The following is a 21946-nucleotide window of genomic DNA, read 5'->3' as shown; positions in this document are numbered from 1 at the left end:
TCTTGCTAGATTCCAAACCTAACCCTTAAGTCTGACTATTTGGTTTTTTCCCTCTGGTATCTAGTTTCAAACAGCCACACACACTAATGAGCTGCTCACAGCTTCAGGACTTTTGGGAAGGACACAAGAAGCAGTAAGACAAAAGCTTCAAGTGTGAAATGAACCAATGAGGTTTGACCAAATCAGTGAGAAACTGATAGAGGTTAAGTTTCAACTTGTCAAGAGCACTTCTTCACTCCCAAAAAGGATACTTAATTCTTCAACATATATCACAGTTATCCCAACCTTGCTATTCTACCACAACAAAGCAATACTTACATGGTCCTTTACCAGGCCCTTTAAAAATCCTCTCCACCCCCAGCTGCTCTGGAAACTTAGTGGGGCCAAGGGAAAAGGGTGATTAAAAGCCCTGCTCTATTGACTGGTCTTCCAACTGCTTAGCCAGACATTGAAAAGAAACAATGGGAAAAGATCAAAGAAACTCTTGATTATCATCTCCATTTTAACAATGCTCACTAGCATCAAGTATGCTGGAATTTTGCTTGCCACTGCTGCTACATTTTACTGTTGTTACAGTTGCACCCAAACCAAACAGACACTCTGCACTCAAAGCAAAGCTGCTTCCACTGGAATAAAAATCTAACCCATTGGACACCCAAGTAAGGCTACACTGTGCTGGAGTGCGCTGCGCGACCTGCACAGAACACTAACTGCATCTGCTTTCAGCAGGCACAGGCCCTACCTGTCCCAGTCTTACTACCCTTCAAGTTTGGCTCTTTTCAAAGGCGCTGTAACTACAGAGCTTGAAATGAGTTCTACTGCAACTGCTAAAGCTCAAACAAAATGTTCTAACATCGCAGTCCAGAGGCTAATAGAATCGCTAGCAAAGTCAAATCAGGCAAACAAAGTAATTTAAGTCTCCATATTTGCTTTTTCCTAGGTTGTTACCACTCTGGTTTGAACCAGTCCCAGGCTGCCACAAACCATTAATCCCAGGAATTTATGCAGAGCATATGATTCCAGTGGAAAACAAACCAATGATCCTACCACCTTCCCCACAGTCTCAAAGAAGCCCCCAGGCAATGGCATGTAAATTGACCTACCCCATGATCTTCTACATTTCACCATCTCCTATTAGTTACTTAGCCAGCCCTCAGAACCTGTTTAACCATGTCACCACTTTTTCCATCTCTAATCCCTCATCTTTCTCCTGTTATCCATTCTAGAAACAATCTTTCAGATTTAGTTTTCCTCATTTCAACACAGGGTACACCTACAACTACTTGGTTATTAACCTCATCCCCATCAAGTACCTATTGTGAAAAGGAAGACTTCAGTTGAAGATTTCCTCAGTGCAAAAGAGAGATGGGGCTGTCTACAGAAGACTACTTTTGTCTTGTTAAAAAGCAAGCTGAAGTAGTTGAAACTGAAAGGCAAATAATTTAGAGCAAAGCACCACATTTCAGAGAGGGGAAGTTTTTGCCTCTCTGATGGCAGTATTTTCATAGCAATTAATTCTGGACAATTGATAAGTCTGCCAAGAATTAAATCAGTAAATCCTGCAGAATAAGCTCTGCACCAGATCAGTATCTGAACAGAATAAATAGCATTACTGCAATACAAGCAGCAGGAACAGACGAAAGCTTCCAAAGAGCTGGAGTTCTCATGAAGCCCTACTCAGACTAGGACAGGCACAGGTCTCTGCTGTTCGAAACCAACAACCACACATTTCTAACAACCCCTTTGGAATGTGACTGATACACCATCACCCAGGTCAGAATTCTTCCCAGATGTTTGAGACTCCTGTGACAACAAAATAGCTTCAACAGTTAGTCTTCACCCTCTGATGCAGGTGTGTAATCAAAGTCCCCTGATTCTTCAGTGCCGTGAAACCCGACATCTCCATCACTGGCGGCAGACCCCTGCGGATTCCCAGCTTCCACAGAGACTGGGAAGGCAGCAGAGCCACTGCAGGATTCATGCAGATCCATGTGCTACATGGCCAACAGCAAGCTAGAAACTCTCTTCCTCCTCAATTTACCATCTACTCCCCATTTGTGTGGCACTAATAAAAGAGGCCAGACACAACAGTAAAGAAAGTTCTCCAACAGAGTTCTCATAAACACAAAATGTATTTGCATTTTGATTGACAGACTCATACTAGCTGCTTATTCCTCAAGTTAGTGAGGGTGCTTAGAAGCAGCACCTGGTCACTTGTATGAGAGAATCTCTGGTGAAAAGAATACAACAAACTCCTCACTGGAGTAGCCACCACCACTTAATATCACCTCTACATTTATTTGTGCTCTACGCTTCCAAGCCCAGGAGCTGCAGGACACTTAGCCAGTGTCTCAGTATTGTAGTTTTACTTATTAATGTCAGAGATATAGAGAATTAAAAGCCTTACAAGACCAGTAGAGTAGAACACAGCTCTGTTATTCTGTTTCCTCACAGTTAAGTTTGAATAAGAACTAGTTGTAACTCTTCCTACAAATTGTGGGCCTCATCCCCTAGGTTGGGTTCAAATCTGCTACTACTCATACCATCACAGAACCACAGAAAGCATCTGGTTGGAAGAGATCTCCAAGCTCATCCAGTTCAACCCTCAACCCAGCACTGCAGGGTCAACACCAAACCATGTCCCTAAGCACCAGCTCCACACACTGTTTAAACACCTCCAGGGATGGGGACTCCAGCACTGCCCTGGGCAGAACATTCCAGTGTCTGAGAACCCTCCCTGGGAGGAAATATTTCCTAGCATCCAGCCTGAAGCTCCCCTGGCAAACCTTGGAACCATTTCCTCTGCTCCTGTCTCTTGCCACCAAGGAGCAGAGGCTGCCCCCTCCTCACTCCAACAACTTCAGGGAGTTGTAGAGAGCAATTCTCTTCCTGTCAGCTTCAACACTGAAGTGCTGGCTTGAGCAAAGTATCATGGGGCTTGAAGTTCAGATAGTAACACAAGAGGCTTCCTGCTCTGCCTGCTGCTTTTGAGCTCTGGGTTTCTGGCCGTTGTCTCTCTTCTTCTGCAATGGCAGCCAGCAGGGAGGGATGGGAGAGTACCTCCCTGGCTTTCCTCTTGCTGCTGCTTTCTCTGCATGTAGGCTAAGGAAGTTGTGCATTATGTTATTATCACATTTATGATAAACTCTTAACTCTCTCAGCCTGAAGTTTTTGAGTGTTGCTTGCTCCCCCTTCTGTGCTGTAGTGAAAAGACTGTGTTAAGCCTCAGTACTTCTCAAGGCTCTTAAATTGAAGTCTGTAACAAAGTAAAGCACCCCACAGCATTTGTGATACTGAAATGCTGCTTGTGCTAGGTGCTGCTGCTGAACAGCCACCATGCCTTACTATCACCCCTCTAAGTACCTAGCCCAGCACACATGGCCTTTGCAGTTTTTACTTTAGACAGAAAAGTCCACTGGACTTCAGCACCTCCAGCTGGATAAAAACACCAACCTATTGCAGAAGTCCTAAGAACATGAACATCTAAACAGGTGGGTTCAGTTAAAAAGTAGACTACTCATAACATCTACTTTAACTGCAGCAATTCTAATGAAGGGAAGAAATTGTCCAAGTTCTGGAACAGGAAATTTTGTAGCTGCAAGAGCAGGATGCAGTTCCTTAGTGTACAGCTGGCCAACCATTAGGATATTGGTGAAATATCCTGTCTTTAGAACTACACAGTATGTGCACAGAACAGGGAAGTCTGACTGGACAAGCAAAGTGCACACTAACTTTTCAGTTTAGTTCTTGCACAAGAGTGTAAAGATCAGATCAGTTCCATCTATGGTACACAGGCCTTTAACCTCACACTTAAAAGCAGGGATGCTGCATTTCCCAGCCAAACAAGAATCTGCAGTGGTGAAATCCTGAGTCACTAAGTAACTGAATCACCCTTTGCTTTATTGGGACTTCAGCTTAGAAACTCCTTCCAAAAAAGCAAGCCCAGCCAGGCCTAGACACAGGTTTCAGGGCTATACATTTTGAAATGCCCCAGTAACACAATTTCTAAAAGCATCTTTCTTCTATTTCCAGCACACAGAACAGTTTAGGGGAATCAAGTGGTACCAGCTGCATTCTTTGCTATAATCATCTGCTATTCTAATAGAAAAGACTCCCACACCCAGCTCTCCTTTTTAAATTCAACAACAGGAATGCAAAAGCTAGAACTTCATTCCAGTGGACTTTGAATCACAAAGAACCACCCAACGTGGGCCACAGCACACATTTGGGACCAGATTTAGCCCTCAAAGATGACACCTACCAAAAGGCCTAGGATAATGCTACAAACACCAAAAATAGTGCACTATGCAGACAATGCATACATCACACTCTCTTTTATTATGCCTTATTCTAATAGGACTGAAAGAGTTCTATTTGTGTAGCAAAAGATTCAGTAGTTTCAGAGGATGGTCCTTAAAAGCATCCTTGCTATGCAGAGAGTTTGATGGAGAGAGACTGTTTGCAAAGGCCTACAGTGACAGGACAAGGGACAATGGCTTCAAAGTAGGGAGAAGCAGATTGAGATTGGATGTCAGGAACACGTTCAGGAACACTGGAAGGATGGTTGTGGAGATATTCAAGGTGAGGCTGCACAGGGCTCTGGGCAGCCTGATCTAATGGAGAATGTCCCTGCTGAGTGCAGAGGGGGTTGGACTGGATGAGCTTTGGAGGTGCCTTCCAACCCACACCATTCTATGATGGTAATGGGTGGCAAGGTAGAAACATGTCTCTGAAAGAATTTTATGTTCAAAGAAAGCCCTAAGTTCATAGTGTCAGGAAGCCTCTGAATGCTTCCACAGTACAGAGAAGCAACAGCCTTCTTTCTCTGTAGCATAAGCACATTCTGCACAAAACCCAACAGATTTTCTTATCTACACATTTTAGCCTGGTGTGTGTCACTGGTTTTGGAAATGAACTGTATCTGCAAACCCACACTCAGCTTTGGTGACCTTTACTCTTCCAATACAGGAACAAACAAAAGCCCTTAAACAGGCATCCACACACCCTCGTGGTGCTGCCTTCTGTGCAACAACTCTGATTAACCTGGAACTGACTCTAACAGCTTCATGTAAAATTTTGGGGCAACCCTGGCCTACAACTCACTCAACACCTTTGTTGTCTTCCACAAGACTGAAAATTCACTGGACCCCCTTCCTACCCCTGTGCAACTATAGCAGTATGGCAGGCAGGACAAGAAAGAGTGGCCCACTCACTTTCAGTGACAGTATTTTTGACTAGTGGCCCTATAGTGACAAATAACATTGAGCTCTCTCTCAGTCTCCCCACAACAGGATCACAGGATGTTAGGGACCTCTGGAGATCTTTGAGTCAACTCCCCTGCCAGAGCAGGACCATAGAATCCAGCACAGGTCACACAGGAACACATCCAGACAGGGATGGAAAGGCTCCAGAGAAGGAGACTCCACAACCTCTCTGGGCAGCCTGTTCCAGTGTTCCATGACCCTCACAGTGAAGAAGTTCTTCCTCATGTTGAGGTGGAACTTCCTGTGCTGGAGTTTCCATCCAGTGCCCCTTGTCCTATCCCAGGGCACTAGTGAGCAGAGGCTGTCCCTGTCCCTTCCTGCCTGACCCCCGGCCCTCAGCTGTGTATTCAGTGATTGATTAATGGTTCTCATCACACTGCTAAGTCAGGCATTTGAAAACCCCTTTGCATCTTCTCTTTTCATAGGATGAGCCACCTTCCCAACTCTTGTTAAACTAGCCTCAGTTAATGTAAGAGCTCAGTCTGTCAGTACAGGGCAGAGCAGCAGTAGCACAGTTTTAGACTGATCCTTACTAGCTAATGAACTCTGTGTATTTTTTTACCATCCACTATTTAAAGAATGTTCTGGACACTGAGGTTTCTAAGAACACCTTTGGAAACTCTGCAAGACAGCCAATTTTTAGAATATCAGCTTTCACAAATCTATTAGATCTTGATGATATGCAACTGCAGTATCTGAAGGGGGCTACAAGGAAGCTGGGGAGGGACTTTTGAGAGTGTCAGGGAGTGATAGCACTGGGGGGAATGGAGCAAAAATAGAATGGATAGATTCAGATTGGATGTCAGAAAAATTCTTCCCCATGAGGGTGGTGAGAGCCTGGCACAGGTTGCCCAGGGAGGTGGTGGAAGCCTCCTGCCTGGAGGTTTTTGAGGCCAGGCTGGATGTGGCTGTGAGCAACCTGCTGTAGTGTGAGGTGTCCCTGCCCATGGCAGGGGGTTGGAACTGGATGTTCCTCGAGGTACTTTTTCAACCCTGACAATTCTGTGAGTCTAACTCAGCCAAAGCTCACACTTTTTAATTCCTGCTCATTTCAAAGTCATGTCCAATTCAAAGGTGTTCAGCAGTGAACAATATAAACAAGAAATATCTCCTTTTGCTTTAAGCCAAGTTTGCTTTACAGCAACCAACATTGACAAAACTGTTTTAGCTGCAATCTAAAAGGCTTTGTTGCTGAATAGTACAAACACCTTGAGTATCAGCTCCTAAGTCAGCTACTTTTAGACAGAAATTTGGTTGAATGAGCTTCCAGCTTCAGATATCACCTGCCCTAGCTGTGCAAACCATATAGCATCTCGTATCTCTGTTCAAGCTGATGCCTGCTTTCCTTCACTTTGATCATTGCCACCTCTTAAAAAGTACTTCTAATTTAGCATGCAAGGCTTCTTAAGGTATTAATGCTTCAGAACCCTGAAATCTCACCTCCCATTTTTAAGGCTACCTATTTCTGAACTGATGAGTCAGTGACTGAACCTCCACCCAGGAAGAATCTTCACACTTAAAAGACACTTCCAGCAAAACGCTTGCAACTGAGCTGAACAGCTACAAAAGGCAAATGGTTTAAAGTATTCTACAGACCATTCAGATGCAGAGGAACTGCATCTGATGTGCCTGGGTTTCTCTCATTGGATACTTCAGCACCTGAAATTTCTTCTTTCAATCAATACAAGAGTTTGTTCTTTCTTACAATCAATCTGTTTTCTGTGCTTGGTTGAAGGTTCAGAGTCTGTCAGTACCTGCTTTGCCAAAAGCCTGCTTGCTCTGTTAGAGCATTACCTCCTACTTCTCCACTTTTCTTATCCAAAGCTTGAAAATCGCTTGATAATCTGATAGGATGGGTGGTTCTCTACCTATCTGAACCAGGCCAAGAAACCAAGTTATGGGAGTTAAGAAACAGTTTTATACATGCCTAAGAAGCTGCACATTCCTTCCAGAAAGCCAAAGATGGTGTTCAGCAACATTTATTAAACACTGCAAATAAAATCTGCTGCTCAAGACCCACAAGAACAAAAACCTGAAATGCTTCAACCATTGCACCTCTGGCAACAGTGAAGTATTTGACTAGTCTAGAAGCTTAGGATGACACTGAAGATGGATTTCATCTCAACTCAGCAAGCTGCAGCACTTTGTAGCTGCCTGGTCTCCAGCCAAGAGAATGACCTTCACTTTAACTAGTAAGCATGAGTTGGGGCAATTAAGGGTTTTCAAACCAGTTAGGCACTGCCTGGTCAAGTTACTCATTATGTACCTTGTTCCCTTGGGCTTTTTTTTGAGCTCTGTAGAGTAGCAGAAGGAAAATGTCATGCCCACTATGTGGAACATTTCAGGGTAGAGTAACTTTTTTTCTAACTAAAATATTTTCAATGCCTTTTTTTTCCCCTTCTCATCTTAAGGGCAGCTCAGAAGACAGGCATTTGTTTACAGAGAAGAGACTGGGCTTTTGGTGAAAGCAAGGACTAGTGCAAAAGCTCACCTTGTGCAAGTAAGCAAGGAGAAAATTAAGAATAGAGCCCAAGCCCATCAGAAGAACTTAAAAGGTAAGTTCATATAATGGGAGGGGGGGGAAGGAAAGGGAGTTTTCTGCTTATATTCAGCTGATTAGTACATTTGAAACTGAGGATTGCCTTAGTAACCTTTTTGCAATGAACCCACCAGGATGTTTGTTAGTGGTAGATATGCAAGACAAAAACATTGATAAACCCATTGACTGCCTTTTTATTAGTCCCAGAAGTAGTCAACTGCCTATAAGATGTATGGTTTGGGATACTCAAGTATTAGGTATTGAGCAGCCAGCACCTTTACATATTTAAACACTCTCTCTTGCCTGCAAAAAGGAAAGCTTGAAGGAAATATTGTGTAGAAGTAACTGAGGTCTGCACATCTGTGAGTAGTAACTGCAACAGAAACAAGTAAAAAAATCAAGCTAGTTTTTGAGGTGACTCTGATGCCACCAGAGGCTGAGACAAAGCAACTGAAGCTGCTGAAGACAGTTATGCCTTCACTGCACTGCATCCCAAACAGACTGAATGAAGGAATCCTACTTAGGAGGTCTGCTCTGCAAATATCTGTGACAAATCACTGAACCAAAATATGTGTGGACAGGACAAAGAATAAGTATCAGTCTCCAGAGAGGAATGAAGACAGGGAAGCCTTCCTGCACTTCAGCAGGGTTTTTCACACCTGTTTTGTTCAAGCAAGTATGTCACAGCATGCAGTATCTTGATTACATTTTGTATGCCTGTCTGTATTACTCTGCTATGGAGCAGAATCAGGAGAAAGGAAAAGAAAAGAAAAGAGGGAGCTAGCCTCTGAGGAGTGCAGCACACAGACAGTTGTGTCTGCACAAGAGGGAAGAGGGCAAAGATAAATACATCCCAGGAGCAGTCCAAACCTACCTTAATCATGTGGCTTATTTTCAATTAATTACAGGCTTAGTGGTTTGGATTTCACTGAGGCCAGGTAGGCAGCCCCTGGCACCCACTGAATGAATTCAGTCCCAGCTGAAGAAGTATGCTGTTTAAACCTCAGAGGAGAGTTTCCCTCCACCCCTTCGGTAAAATCTTAGGAGCTGCAATTTCTTTATGTATTAATTTACTTGGAGCCATTTCCAAAGGACAGCAAAAGACAGCTGCAATTTTTTTAATTTATTTTTTTAATAAATCAATCAGGGAGGGGGGAAGTTGAGAGAAAAACTGTTTTCATTCCATCATGATGCTGCAAAGAATGTCTAGGCTCCTTCAATGCGTGGGTGACATCAGACAGAATGCAGATCTCATTGCTCTCTACAGACATTGCTAACAAAAGGGTCTGGACTGAGCATGCCAGAGGATGCAAGTACAGAGGTCAATGCCCTGTGTCAAACTTCTGCCCACTTCCTCACTAGAACTGTAGAAGGACTCAGCATAACACCTTGAGCCCCACAAATTGGCTGGAGCTGTTGTTTTAAGCCAGACTCTTCCATTGGAATTCTTCTAGCTAAAGTGAGCCTGAAGAGCAGTTTAGTTATACTGCTGTTTCATGAGCCAGGGAAGTCAAGAGCTTCACCCCAGCACTGCTTTAGGGAGAAAGAACTTCCCAGCCAGACACTGTAGACCATACAGACAAGCATCCTGCCAACAGCAGGCTCATGCAGCAGTGCTACTAAGTAATATATGACGCAGTAACAAATGCCTGGGCCAAAAGATCTCTCATCTCTAGGAGGAGGTTCAGCCTTTACATCCAACAGCTAAAGCTCTGCTTACCTAACTATTAAATTAAAAACCTGCTTCTACCCATGAGGGAAGACCCTGAAAAGAAGAGGTGGAATAGAGTACTCGGTGATGCTAGCAAACTCCCCAGTCCAACACTGCAGCACCTGGGCATCAGCTAGAGCAATCCTTATCACAAGGGGCATAAGGTCAGAATGCAATGCAGCTGAAAGCCACCCTAAAACACACCACCACAGACAACATGTAAGAAAAGAAATGTTAGCTGGTAGCAACAAGTCCAGTCCTGAAAGGACATCCTGGGCATTCAGAAACCTCTTACAGGTTTCTGTCTTGAGCAACAGCAGGGACTGAAGGTAATGAAGCAACTCTGCTTTTTGACTAAGCCTAACAGCTACTGCAAAGAGGGTGGGGGAATCAATTCATTTAAGTATGACTCACCTGCACGTTCTCATCTTAGTACCTTTGGGGTTCTGGTGGTCTTTAAGCTCCCACATTGCATGATCTTTCATGGCTATCAGTACCAGACTCATATTACTATCCTTCCCTCTGGTCTCTGTGGACACATCTAGACAAAATAATCCTTTCACACAACAGGACTACAGCTGCTACCTCAAAATATTCCTTAACATGTGTAGGAAAGCAGCAAACTAAGAGGCTGAAATAAATATGGTAAGCATCTTCTACAAGCCACACTGACCTTCCAACATACATTAGAAGGAAATGTGTTGGTAAGGACTGTTAGAATCACCCACACAGGAGGTTTGCTAACTCTGCTCTGTCATTGATGGCTCACACACTGTCCTTTTTAAGTACTGAATTTCTCAACTGGTTCATCCCTCAGAAATGCAGACAACTTCTAAAGGCTCCTTTGAACTGAAAGGAAAATCTTGTTTTCTTTGTGGGGAGCAAAGGACAATGTCAGAAAATTCCATGGTTCTTTTTCACCTTGCTTCACAAAGTGGTCAGAAGAATACAACCTAGTATTTTAGCTTCCATAATAAAGCTATGCTTTCTACAGTGTAGCTTATATTGAATTCTCCACTCTCAGTTCAGACAGGTTTGCAGTTTATTTCCACTTTTGTTTGTGGCTGCTTTTGTTTGGGTTTTTTTAAAGCAAACTGCTTGATGACTACAATGATACAGAACAACCCAAACATACCAAAACACATTAATTCCCTACCTAAAGCAGAGAAATGTACATTTCATTTACCTTTCTGTCCTTTCCTCCTTCTGAAAGGCAACAAGATTTCCTTTATTGCACAGCAGAGCACATTTTAGAGCTCTTCATCAGTAGATGAATCAGTAGGGGGAAAAGAAAACTTTCCCCAACTGAACTAAATATGTGAACCTGCAGCAGCAGAGCAGAAGGTGATGTTGGACAAAGCAAAACAATTATAGAATAGAATAAACCAGGTTGGAAGAGACCTTCAAGATCATAATGTCCAACCTATCATCCAACACCACCTAATCAACTAACCCATGGCACCAAGCACCCCAGCAAGTCTCCTCCTGAACACCTCCAGGGATGGTGACTCCACCACCTCCCCAGGCAGCCCATTCCAATGGGCAATCACTCTCTCTGTGTAGAACTTCCTCCTAACATCCAGCCCGAACCTCCCCTGGCACAGCCTGAGACTGTGTCCTCTTATTCTGGTGCTGCTTGCCTGGGAGAAGAGACCAACCTCTGCCTGTCTACAACCTCCCTTCAGGTAGTTGTAGAGAGCAAGAAGGTCACCCCTGAGTCTCCTCCTCTCCAGGCTAAGCAACCCCAGCTCCCTCAGCCTCTCCTCACAGGGCTGTGCTCCAAGCCCCTCCCCAGCTTTGTTGCCCTTCTCTGGACTCGTTCCAGCAAGTCAACCTCCTTCCTTAACTGAGGAGTCCAGAACTGGACACAGGACTCGAGGTGTGGCCTAACCAGTGCAGTGTACAGGGGCAGAATGACCTCCCTGCTCCTGCTGGCCACACTTCCTGATGCAGGCCAGGATGCCATTGGCCCTCCTGGCTGCCTGGGCACACTGCAGGCTCATGTTCAGCCTACCATCGACCAGCACCCCCAGGTCCCTCTCTGCCTGGCTCCTCTCAGCCACTCTGACCCCAGCCTGTAGCACTGCCTGGGGTTGTTGTGGCCAATGTGCAGAACCCAGCACTTGGATTACCAATGTTTCTCATCTACTTATGAGTTCAACAGTCAACCAAAATCAATGGGGAGAAAGAAGCATCAAGCATAAGAGGTAAGTTGAACCCTGGTAAGTTACTACAGAGCTTTCCAATTGCCAAGTACATCACAGACCAGGAGGGAGACAGCTGTTTAAGACCTTGGGACTCCCAAGCCTAAGACTGTCTCAAAATAGGATTCTCACCACAGGCCAGTCTGGAGCACATTTTAAAGAATGGGCAGGGCATACATCAGGTATCAGTTTGGCTCTGGCCAAAGCACATACATAAGCACAGGAAAAAGTATTACTAGACTGTTTTGGTAAGCTGTTTCCTTTCACTGATCCAAATGGCCTGCAGATTAGATGAAGCTGTTAGCAAAGTAAAAGCTAGACTTCACCTTTGTGTTTTCTATTTAGGAAATGACAGGTAAGTCCAACATGGAAAAAAGTGTGTAAACCTGGATGATCTTTTAACACCTTGAACAAAAAACCTGCTGTTCCTCCCTTCTTTCTTCTTCCCTCTGTGCTCTCCAACATTCCCCTTCAAATAAGTGTTACTCTTACTTCACCAAGCCTTCCTTCAGAACACATCTGCTATGAAGACTTTTCCCTCCACATCTAAGTCAGTAATTCTACCTGCCTTTTATAGTGAGGCATCATGAAGACAACAGCAGCTTATTTTCCCAAAGCCAAGCAGTTAGTTTAATAAAGCCTCAGCTTCTCCATAATACTCACAAAAAGATGACACTGCTTTAGAGATCACACAGCAAATATTGCCACAACCATTCTGAAAATGTCTAACACAACATTTCTGCTTCCTGTGTTTACAGTCTGTAGTATAGTCAGATAGCAAGCAAGAGATCTGAGAGTGTCTCTCTCAGCCTTACTTGGGTTCACTCCCAATGCCTCTACCGTCACTACACTTCCCAGCACTTCTTGGAGTAGAATACTTTCCTGCTATTTATCAAGTATTTCCACTACATAATTAGAGCTGCACCTGACACACAGTAGCTAAGGGCCATTTGGTTTTCAGTAAACTATTAACTTAAAACCACTGCAGGCAACAATTTATGATTCACCTTGGCAGCCAACTAAGGCAAAAGGAGTCTGAGTTTGTGACCCAGCTTTATTTCAGAGAACAAAGTTACCAGCTGATCTCCAACACTGAAATACTTCCCCCCGGTGGCTTCCCCTGTTATTCTCATGTGGTTTTGGTCTTTTTCTTTCTAAAACCCTATGCAATGCCTTCCTGCATACTGAAGGAAGAGTATGACCACACAAAATTGTATTTCCATTCACATGTTATACAGGCTTCTGATTGTTTGGTAAACTGAACCATACTAGAGGTTTCCACCTACCCACCAAAAACCTTGCCAGTGTCTTTTTCCCCACACGCACCTGCACAGCGCTCAGGTATTATACAGGCTTCTGACTGACTGTTTGCTAAGTGAAACCACACTCTAGATTTCCACCCATCCAGCAGAAGCCTCTTGCCAGCATCTCTTTTTCCCCATACACACCTGCACCGTACCACGCTGCACTCCTTCGCTGCTAGCAGAAGTAGCTTTAGAGTCAATAGTGGGGAGAGACTTACGCTGGTCACTCGACGGTAGATCTGCGCAGCATTTTGGCACTCGGAATAAGGATACTCAGACGTGGCCATCTCTAGCATACACATCCCAAAAGCATACACATCAACGGATTCATCATATTTCTCCTCATACATCTCGGGGGCCATGAACTCTGGGGTACCTTAAATTAAAAGAACGATTCAGACTCTAAATGTCTCAAAGCGAGCAGAGGCTGCTGGCGTTACTCACCGCAGGAGGGAGCGGATGGGCAGACCTGTGAGACAAGAGAAAGTGGAGGCAAAAAGAAGAGGGAGGGAATCCTTAGTCACTCTGTCGTACCAACATACTTTGCGAGTCTTCCGTTGCAAGGCCTTTGTGGAACAAGAATGGCATGAAACAACTGATGCAACAGAGCTCAAACCAGACTGCATCGGGCTGGAGTCAAATGGAGGGGAAATCGGAAGAGGGGAAACTGCAGACTAGCCGTAGGCTCCACACCGAATACTAAGGAAAGTTAAGAGCCTTACCTTTTCTGCCTGTAAGAAAGGAGGTACGTTAAACCTTGTTGCAAAATTTACCCAACTGCCCTCTGCTGCAAGAGAAGTAGTATTGGTAAGAGCCCACAGCTAGTCTCTGACCTGCTGCTTTCCATCTATTTTTTGAAGTAGAATGGTTCAGGAAAGGCCTTGCAATGAAAAACTCTCTTGTTGCAAATACAAGCCTTCATGAAAGAAAGGATGGAAAGTAATTTTCTGCAAAGGCCACTCACCAGAGCCCTTTTCTTCATATACTTACCTTCCCACCTGCAGTATATTTATAGGCCTACTGCAGATACAGGCATTAGTGAGGGACATCCTACAGTCAAAAATACTCAGAAATACAGAGAGATTGAGTTACAGGCATAGAGCGTGAGATTCAACAAGTCCCATTTCAAAAGTGTGCAGAGAATTATTGCCCAGTGAAGCATCACAGCAGCCCCTCTGTAAGCAAAGGGACTGCACTGTATGATCAGATTTAATTTAAGCCAGAGATGCGAGTTTGCTTGCTGTAAATTTAAGCAAAGAATTATTTCCTGCAGACACCAGATTCAAGGCAGTTTACAGATGTTTCACCACACTCAACTAAGAGAATGCAACTGCAGGCATTTCTCCAAAGGCTAATTGTTAACAGATAGCTAGATAGGAAGTGGTAAAATCCCAATGATAAATTTGAGTAAGATGAGAATGCTTAGGAACATTACTTTTTTCTTTCTCTTTTGACCCTGTGTGACTGTTTTGCCTATCAACACTTTGACCTGGTAAAGAAGCAGGAAATATTTCAGCGATAGCTTGCGAGACCATTGATACACCATTGATCCCATCTAGGAATCTAGGATAGGACTGTTGAGTAAAACTGCATTGTAGCAAGCTCTACATACTGAGAGTGAAAGCGACTTCATTCCCAACTACAAAAACAGAGCTGATAAAACCAATTCTTTCAGGAATTTCCAGGACAGACTACACCAGTTCCATCCAACCAATTTCTGGAAAACTTTCTTAGGCTATGCACAAAAGCAGAGCCACTGTAGGGCAATACTTCCCCAATACATCCTCCCAGCTCACACAAATTCACATTCTATAGACTCCTGGAGTAAGCCATTACACCACAGACTGACTGTGATATAACAGAGATTGACTTACTTTGACATGCCTACGTTTCTGATTGCTTTACAGGTGTAAGATTTAATATTAACCTTGGTGACAACACTAAAAAAATAATTGGCTCTATAAATCAGTGCTATACTACAGATCAAAATGTTGTTTGGTCAGCAAAATGCACTTGTACATTTCTCGAAGCAGCATCATATGAAAGCTGAGAGTTACTGGCAGTCAAGAGCGGTTTTATCAACAATGTTGCACCGAACTGTTGGGCAGGGCAATGAATCTCTATTCCAAAACACTTGATGCTAATATACAAATATCAAAAGTATAACCAATGTTCAACGTGTGATGTCATCAAGAACACAGGATAACCTCAGCAGCCAAGACACAAAGCCTGTGTTTTCAAACTTTGAAACCATATTTTTTGAAGGAAAGTTCTTAAGAGTCTCAAGTCTCCAAACAGGAAAAGGCTCATCAGCCTCCAGAACAGGAGAGGCTTACCTATCACACTTTTGGCAAAAGAAGCTCTTTTCAGGGTTGCCAGGCCAAGGTCTCCAATCTTGACTGATCCAGTGGGGCCAGTAATGAAGATGTTGTCACATTTTAAGTCCCTGTGAATGATGGGGGGAGTGCGGGTGTGCAGAAACTGCAAGCCTTTCAGGATCTGCCGGCACCAGCTCCGGAGCACTTTAATCTTCATCACTTTAAATCTTTTCAGATACCTAATGAAAAAGTAACAGTAGGTTAAACAGGTTCTGCTAACAGGGAGTAGCTGATGCCGTATCATTGATCTATAGCTCATCATTTATTTGCATACAAAAATCACCCTATGGTAATCAGGCAGTCGGCCTGCCAAGTTTCAAGACACTTTCCCTGACAAAGAGCTAAAGCCTTATTCATTACCACAATTATTTATCTAGTCAGTAAAAGGGGAGGTTGTTGCCATTTTATCCTGAAACTGCTTAAATAACGACAAACTTTTCCTTGATTCAATATGGATGGCTGAGAAGGTGGGGCACCAGGGGCAAAATGCTAGTAACAACCAAGTAAGCACAGGAGTATTGCAAACTGTGAGAGAGCTCTCCATTGCTTATAGCATAGCTAGGAATGTTAGTCCAAGCACTCTGGTCAAGATTTCCAGGTTATACTCTAATTCTGCTAAAAATTTGTTTGTCCAGTAGTCAAGGAAATCAGAAATTCTTGGAGACCATTTCCCTGGTGCAGGACAGGGTTTGATCATCTTAATCTGACTGGTACTACTCAGTGCTGCAAACTGAACAAATACGGATGGGGCAGGAAATCTGTAAAAATCAAGTTCTGCCAAATAATTGATGTGAAAGCTCAGATGTAAAGTCAGGATCCCCCTTAGAGGTAGAAGGTGAACCAACTTTAATTGATACTTTTAAAAATCCCACATCAAAGGAGACACATTTCATACCAAAAGAGTTTTCCAGTGTTTCTGACCTCAGACTATGACCTTAATCAACACTTTAACTTCAACAGACTGCAGATGTCATAAGGTGAATAACCTGGGACAGTGTAAGGTGTTTTCCAGCAGCATATTCTCACAAGCTCTCTTTGGGTAAAACAACCTGAAGTGAAAAGGAGTTTTGTGCCTTCTGAAAAAAATCTGGGCTGCAATACATTTAGAGAAAGGCAGTAGCCTGCTGCATAGAGCAAGGAGTTTACTCTTGCTCAGCCAATATTATTCAGGCATAATCTCACAGACTAGTTTCACACTCCTGCAAGACCAGTAATAAATTCTGGAACCAGCAGGGAGTCACAACTACAACCTTCAAATCAAACCAAGACATGTCCAATTCCTCTGTAGTACTCCTCAATCTCTTCTGCATATCCACTTAACAGGGAGAAAAAGTCATTGGAAATCTCTGGAATCAACACCAAGTTGAAAACGCAGGATGTGAATCCCTTTCACTTTAATTTCTCCAGTTGAAAAGAAGGTCTCAAAAATTGAGTGGCTAGCAATAATTCTGCTGTGGAAACAGATCAGTCAAAGCAGTCTGGACCCAGATCCAGAAGATAATTAAGACTCAGAACATAATGACAGGCATGGAAAAGGGAAAGCCAAGGAAGGAGACAAACTGAAGGAGGTTCTGAGTCACATCAGCTTCCACTGGAATTCTTGCTATTGTCTCAACTTCTCCTACCATACACCACCATGAAGAGCCTGACTCCCTCATTCATCTCTCTTGAGCATGTTCCAAAGATCACAAGGCATGGGCACTTCAGGCCTTTCACACCATCCCCCGGAGCAAACTGCTGGCTAAGCGACTGTCAGCTTGTGGCTTGGACAGCAGCACTCTGAGCTGGGTTAGGAACTGGCTGGAGGCTGAGCACAGAGAGTGGTGATGAATGGTGCCACATCCAGCTGGCAGCCAGGCACCAGTGGTGTGCCCCAGGGATCAGTGGTGGGCCCCATCCTCTTTAATATCTTCATTGATGATCTGGATGAGGGCATTGAGTCAGTCATCAGCAAATTTGCAGATGACACCAAGTTAGGAGCAGATGTTGGTCAGTGAGAGGGCAGAAGGGCTCTGCAGAGGGACCTCGACCGACTGGACAGATGGGCAGAGTCCAACAGGATGGCATTCAACAAGTCCAAGTGCCAGGGGCTGCACTTTGGCCACAGCAACCCCATGCAGAGCTACAGGCTGGGGGCAGAGTGGCTGAGAGCTGCCAAACAGAGAGGGACCTGGGGGTGCTGATTGACAGCTGCCTAAACATGAGCCAGCAGTGTGCCCAGGTGGCCAAGAAGGCCAAGGGCATCCTGGCCTGCATTAGGAACAGTGTGGCCAGCAGGAGCAGGGAAGTCATTGTGCCCCTGTACTCTGCATTGCTTAGGCCACACCTTGAGTCCTGTGTCCAGTTCTGGGCCCCTCAGTTTAGGAAGGACATTGAGAGACTTGAAGGTGTCCAGAGAAGGGCAACAAGGCTGGGGAGAGGCCTTGAGCACAGCCCTGTGAGGAGAGGCTGAGGGAGCTGGGGTTGCTTAGCCTGGAGAAGAGGAGGCTCAGGGGACACCTCATTGCTCTCTACAACTGCCTGAAGGCTGGCTGTAGCCAGGAAGGGGTTGGTCTCTTCTCCCAGGCAAGCAGCACCAGAACAAGAGGACACAGTCTCAAGCTGCACCAGGGGAGGTTTAGGCTGGAGGTGAGGAGAAAGTTCTTCCCAGAGAGAGTCATTGGTCATTGGAATGTGCTGCCCAGGGAAGTGGTGGAGTCCCCATCCCTGGAGCTGTTCAAGAGGGGATTGGATGTGGCACTTGGTGCCATGGTCTAGTCCTGAGGTCTGTGGTGACAGGTTGGACTCGATCTTTGAGGTCTCTTCCAACCTCGGTGATACTATGATCTGGTATGCCTAACTACATTCTTCATTTCAAATATGCTAGTCCACTGCCAGCATCTCTAAGGATCTTGGCCCAGCCATCACCCAAGCATCCTGCAGTCTTGGTGTCATTTCTCCATACCAGTGCCAGGAGCTAAGCCACATGTCACTTAAGACAGCAACCATTTTAAAATGGAATCATATATAATCAAAGATAACCCTGCTAGCCAGTCTGGTTTCTTGGTTTTGGTGGTTTGGTTAGTTTGGTTTCTTTCTCGTATCGTAGGATAATTCAGGCTTGAAAGCCATCAGAAGCTTCCTAGTTTATATTTCTGCCGTGAAGTCAGACATGGTTACTCTGTGCTGTATCCAGACCATTTCTAGTATCTCCAAGGAGAGAGCCTGCACAGTATCTTGGGACAGCCTGGTCTACTCCCTGTCACCACTGATACAGCTTCTTCTTACTTCAGTTTGATTCTCTTCTGTTTCAGTTAATGCTGGTTGTCTCAACCTCTCCTACCATGCACCACTGTGAAGAGCCTGACTCCCCCATATACTCTGGGAGGTTGCTGTCAGGTCACTCCCAAAGGATCCTCCTCTTCACCAAGTCCCTCAGCCCCTCCTCACAGAGCAGATACCTGACCATCTTGCTGGCCTTCTACTGCATTTGTTCCTGCTTGACATTTTCTTCTCTATTTTCCAGGGTAGTAGTGAATTTTTCAAGAGACACACTTGATCTCTGCACAGAATGCAAGCAGAGATGAGATCAAGGCTTTCTTACAAGTCAGCTTCAATGACTAGAGAGAAAGCAGCTTAGAGTTTGGCTTTGTCTCAAGGTTGTTTGGCTGTTTTCCTGGTTGTTTTTTTTTAAGCAGGAAGGCTGCTGACCTATAGCATCACAGCAGGGTTTCCAATAGCTCTGTGAGCTAAGTTAGCAAAAGCAGTTATGAGAGCACATACCACCAGATAATGTTCACCTAAAGTAGATCAAGAACCAAGACTACAATGGCCTCAGACCAAACTAGTGGCTGAGACCTAAGCCAGATGAAGAATTGCTGTCTTCATCAATAGTATAATTAAGACTTGGATCACTTGGTTGTTTTCCCATATTTTAATTCCATCACAGCATAAAACACCACCAAACAATTTCATTCTTTACAAGAACTGAACTGTCAAAGTTTTCCACTGGTATACAGAGTTTCTGGGACTCTTCATGCCAGAATCTGCCCAGAGAGTATTTGAAAAGAAAGAGTCCACAACATTTAACCTTTGTATGTATATTGAAAGGTATAAAATACAAAAAGACACCAAGGGAAAAAAATACTTTAGGATATCACCACACTTTCCTTGGGGTGACTTTTTTCACCTCAAGTGACAACAAAGTCTATGTCCCAAGTCTCAAAACAAGGAAGGGATCACTTGTATTACATGCAGCCAATGAAAAAGGCATGGAAGTAATTCTCAGCCAGTCAAAAATCATAAGCAAGTGTGAAGAATACATCTAGGAATATGGGAGAGGTACATGAAATACTTGCTAGTAAGTTTGGCACACCAGACATCTTCCAGATAGTTTACCTGTCAAGTCTCCAGTGAAATGGACAAGAACAAAACTAAATCACAATTGTAACAGGGGGGAAAAAAACTCATCCAGAAGTCTGCAGTTCAAAGCATGTTCAATTTAACAGCTTATTAGGGTATTTCTCATACAACAGAAACACCTTTTGTACCTGAGAGCACAAAACAATCCTATAGCCAGCAAGTCTTATCATAGTATCAGTCAGGGTTGGAAGGGACCACAAGGATCATCTAGTTCCAACCCCCCTGCCATGGGCAGGGGCACCCCACACTACATCAGCCTGGCCACAGCCTCATCCAGCCTGGGCTTAAACACCTCCAGGGACAGGGCCCCAACCACCTCCCTGGACAACCCATTCCAGGGCTTCACCACTCTCATGGGGAAGAACTTCCTCCTCACCCCCAGCCTGAATCTCCCCACCTCCAGCTTCTGAGGTATTTCTTCCTACCAACACCCTACTTCATAATTGTCTATTATTAACCATGCAGATTATGCAACCAAATAACAAGTCAATCCAAATATTCAAATGTGTAAAGAGGAGAAAGGAGTGAAAGGGAAAAGTCAGATCCAACACTCCATGTTCTAGCACAAAGTTAGGTAAATTTCCAAGGGCATCTGTACAGAGTGGCAAAACTTATTTTACTCCTGCTCTGAAAACAGCACAGGAAGCAACCCATCTATTATTCTAGGTGAAATACCTTAACCTCAGGAAAGTCTTCCCAGAACACACAGCCAAACAGAAAGCTGCAGTACCTTTAGCCCTCCAGTACTATTTCAAGAAACAAACACTTCCCTGTGATTGCATACTCCCAAAGAGCCATTGTTGCCCATCTGTGGCTATCAGCAGACAGGATAAAACACACAAGACATTTGCAGGCTATTTTAACCAAATAGATTGCAAGATGGTTCCAGCTCCTACAGCTTGGTTTCACATTTTGGACTTGACTGCCTCTCTCCAAGACTTAACCAGGCACTGAATTAAGACCTCGACCCACACTCCTTGTATTTCAAATGCTAGTCGTTTTCTTTTCATGTTGGCTGGATGCTCCTGAGCCACCTCACCACCCGGCAGGTTTCCACAGCGCAAGACCTAGGTGAGATTTCAGCGCAGCTCCCCACAGGCTCCGTGCACCACTAGAGGGCCCTCGCAGCAGCCTGATTTGCTGGCATCTACTTGTAACTCGGGATTAAAGATAGACCTAGCTTCACTCAGCTACTCCACAGGCTGCAACTGCACGCATCTGCGGACTGACACTTTTGTCAGCTACTACTTCCTCAAGTTTCAGCTAAACACAGAGGTCGTGGGGGTTTTGGTGAGGTTTGGTGCTGCTTTTGTGTTGTTTTGCTGCTGGTGGTGGGTTGGGGGCACCCAAAACGTCCCAAAGGAGGTGAATTCATTCATGTTTCTAACTTCACAAATCATCTCATCCTAAATAGAAAGCAGTTGGAGAGGAAAACAAACCAAACATCTGTCAAGTTAAAATAGATCATTCTCTTCCTGAGCTCTCAAAACCTGAAAGATTTCTGCATGGGCTTCATTAAGTAGGCCATCAAAAGGGAAAATCTGATGAGCTTGCTAACTTGCAGGATGTTCTGCCATACCCTGCACTGCAAGTAAGACTCCTTTTAAAGGAGAATTTCCCTATAGAAGCTCAGGCCTCAGCTGAAGGGCTCCATTTGCACCCACTCTCAAATACAACCTATTTCCAGAGCTCTGGTCTTGTGCCAGGAGCTGCTCCATGCTTTGATGTGCCTCAGTTTACTTACGTTTTCAACGTTCCAGATGTCATGAGTTCTGTCACAAGAACAATACACTTTTTTCCTTTGACTGTAGACTCCCAGGAATCGTAGAACCTGACAATATTGGGATGTTGAAGCCCCTTCAGCATCCCAGCTTCTTCTTTAAATCTCTGTCTCTCCGACTTGGACAGCTTCCGATCCTGAGAAAAAGAAAAGGTACAACTGAAAGCTTTGCTTCAGCTCTGACCCAGGGAAAGGCAGTTGGGTACAGTCAGTGAACAAGTAGGAATCAGTAGGCTCAAATGCCACTGGATTTTCAACTACCCTTAAATACTCTATTTAGAAGACATTTTACTACAGGGTTTATCATCATAGTGTTCCCTTACAATATGATTGTTCTCAGAGGCACGAACTGCGAGCCTGTGTGT

General features: G+C 44.4%; 1 protein-coding gene across 9 annotated transcripts in view; it reads right to left on the bottom strand.

Moving 5' to 3' along the window:
• The window catches only part of WNK1 (WNK lysine deficient protein kinase 1), a 121806-nt gene that overhangs the window by 58237 nt on the left and 41623 nt on the right, over positions 1 to 21946 (bottom strand). For all 9 annotated transcript variants that reach the window (XM_068141791.1, XM_068141793.1, XM_068141792.1 and 6 more), the window contains exons 2-4: positions 21546 to 21718; positions 15359 to 15579; positions 13241 to 13398 (exon numbers count right to left, since the gene is read on the bottom strand). In XM_068141791.1, coding sequence (XP_067997892.1) covers positions 13241 to 13398; positions 15359 to 15579; positions 21546 to 21718 — 552 coding nt within the window. The remainder of the gene's footprint in view (positions 1 to 13240; positions 13399 to 15358; positions 15580 to 21545; positions 21719 to 21946) is intronic.

The sequence above is a fragment of the Melanerpes formicivorus genome, unplaced genomic scaffold (assembly GCF_026170545.1).
Source record: "Melanerpes formicivorus ecotype bairdi unplaced genomic scaffold, bMelFor1.0.p_v2 SCAF_8, whole genome shotgun sequence".
Lineage (NCBI taxonomy): Eukaryota > Metazoa > Chordata > Aves > Piciformes > Picidae > Melanerpes > Melanerpes formicivorus.
Note: the sequence above shows the minus strand (reverse complement) of the source record. Positions and strands in the feature narration are given on the sequence as shown.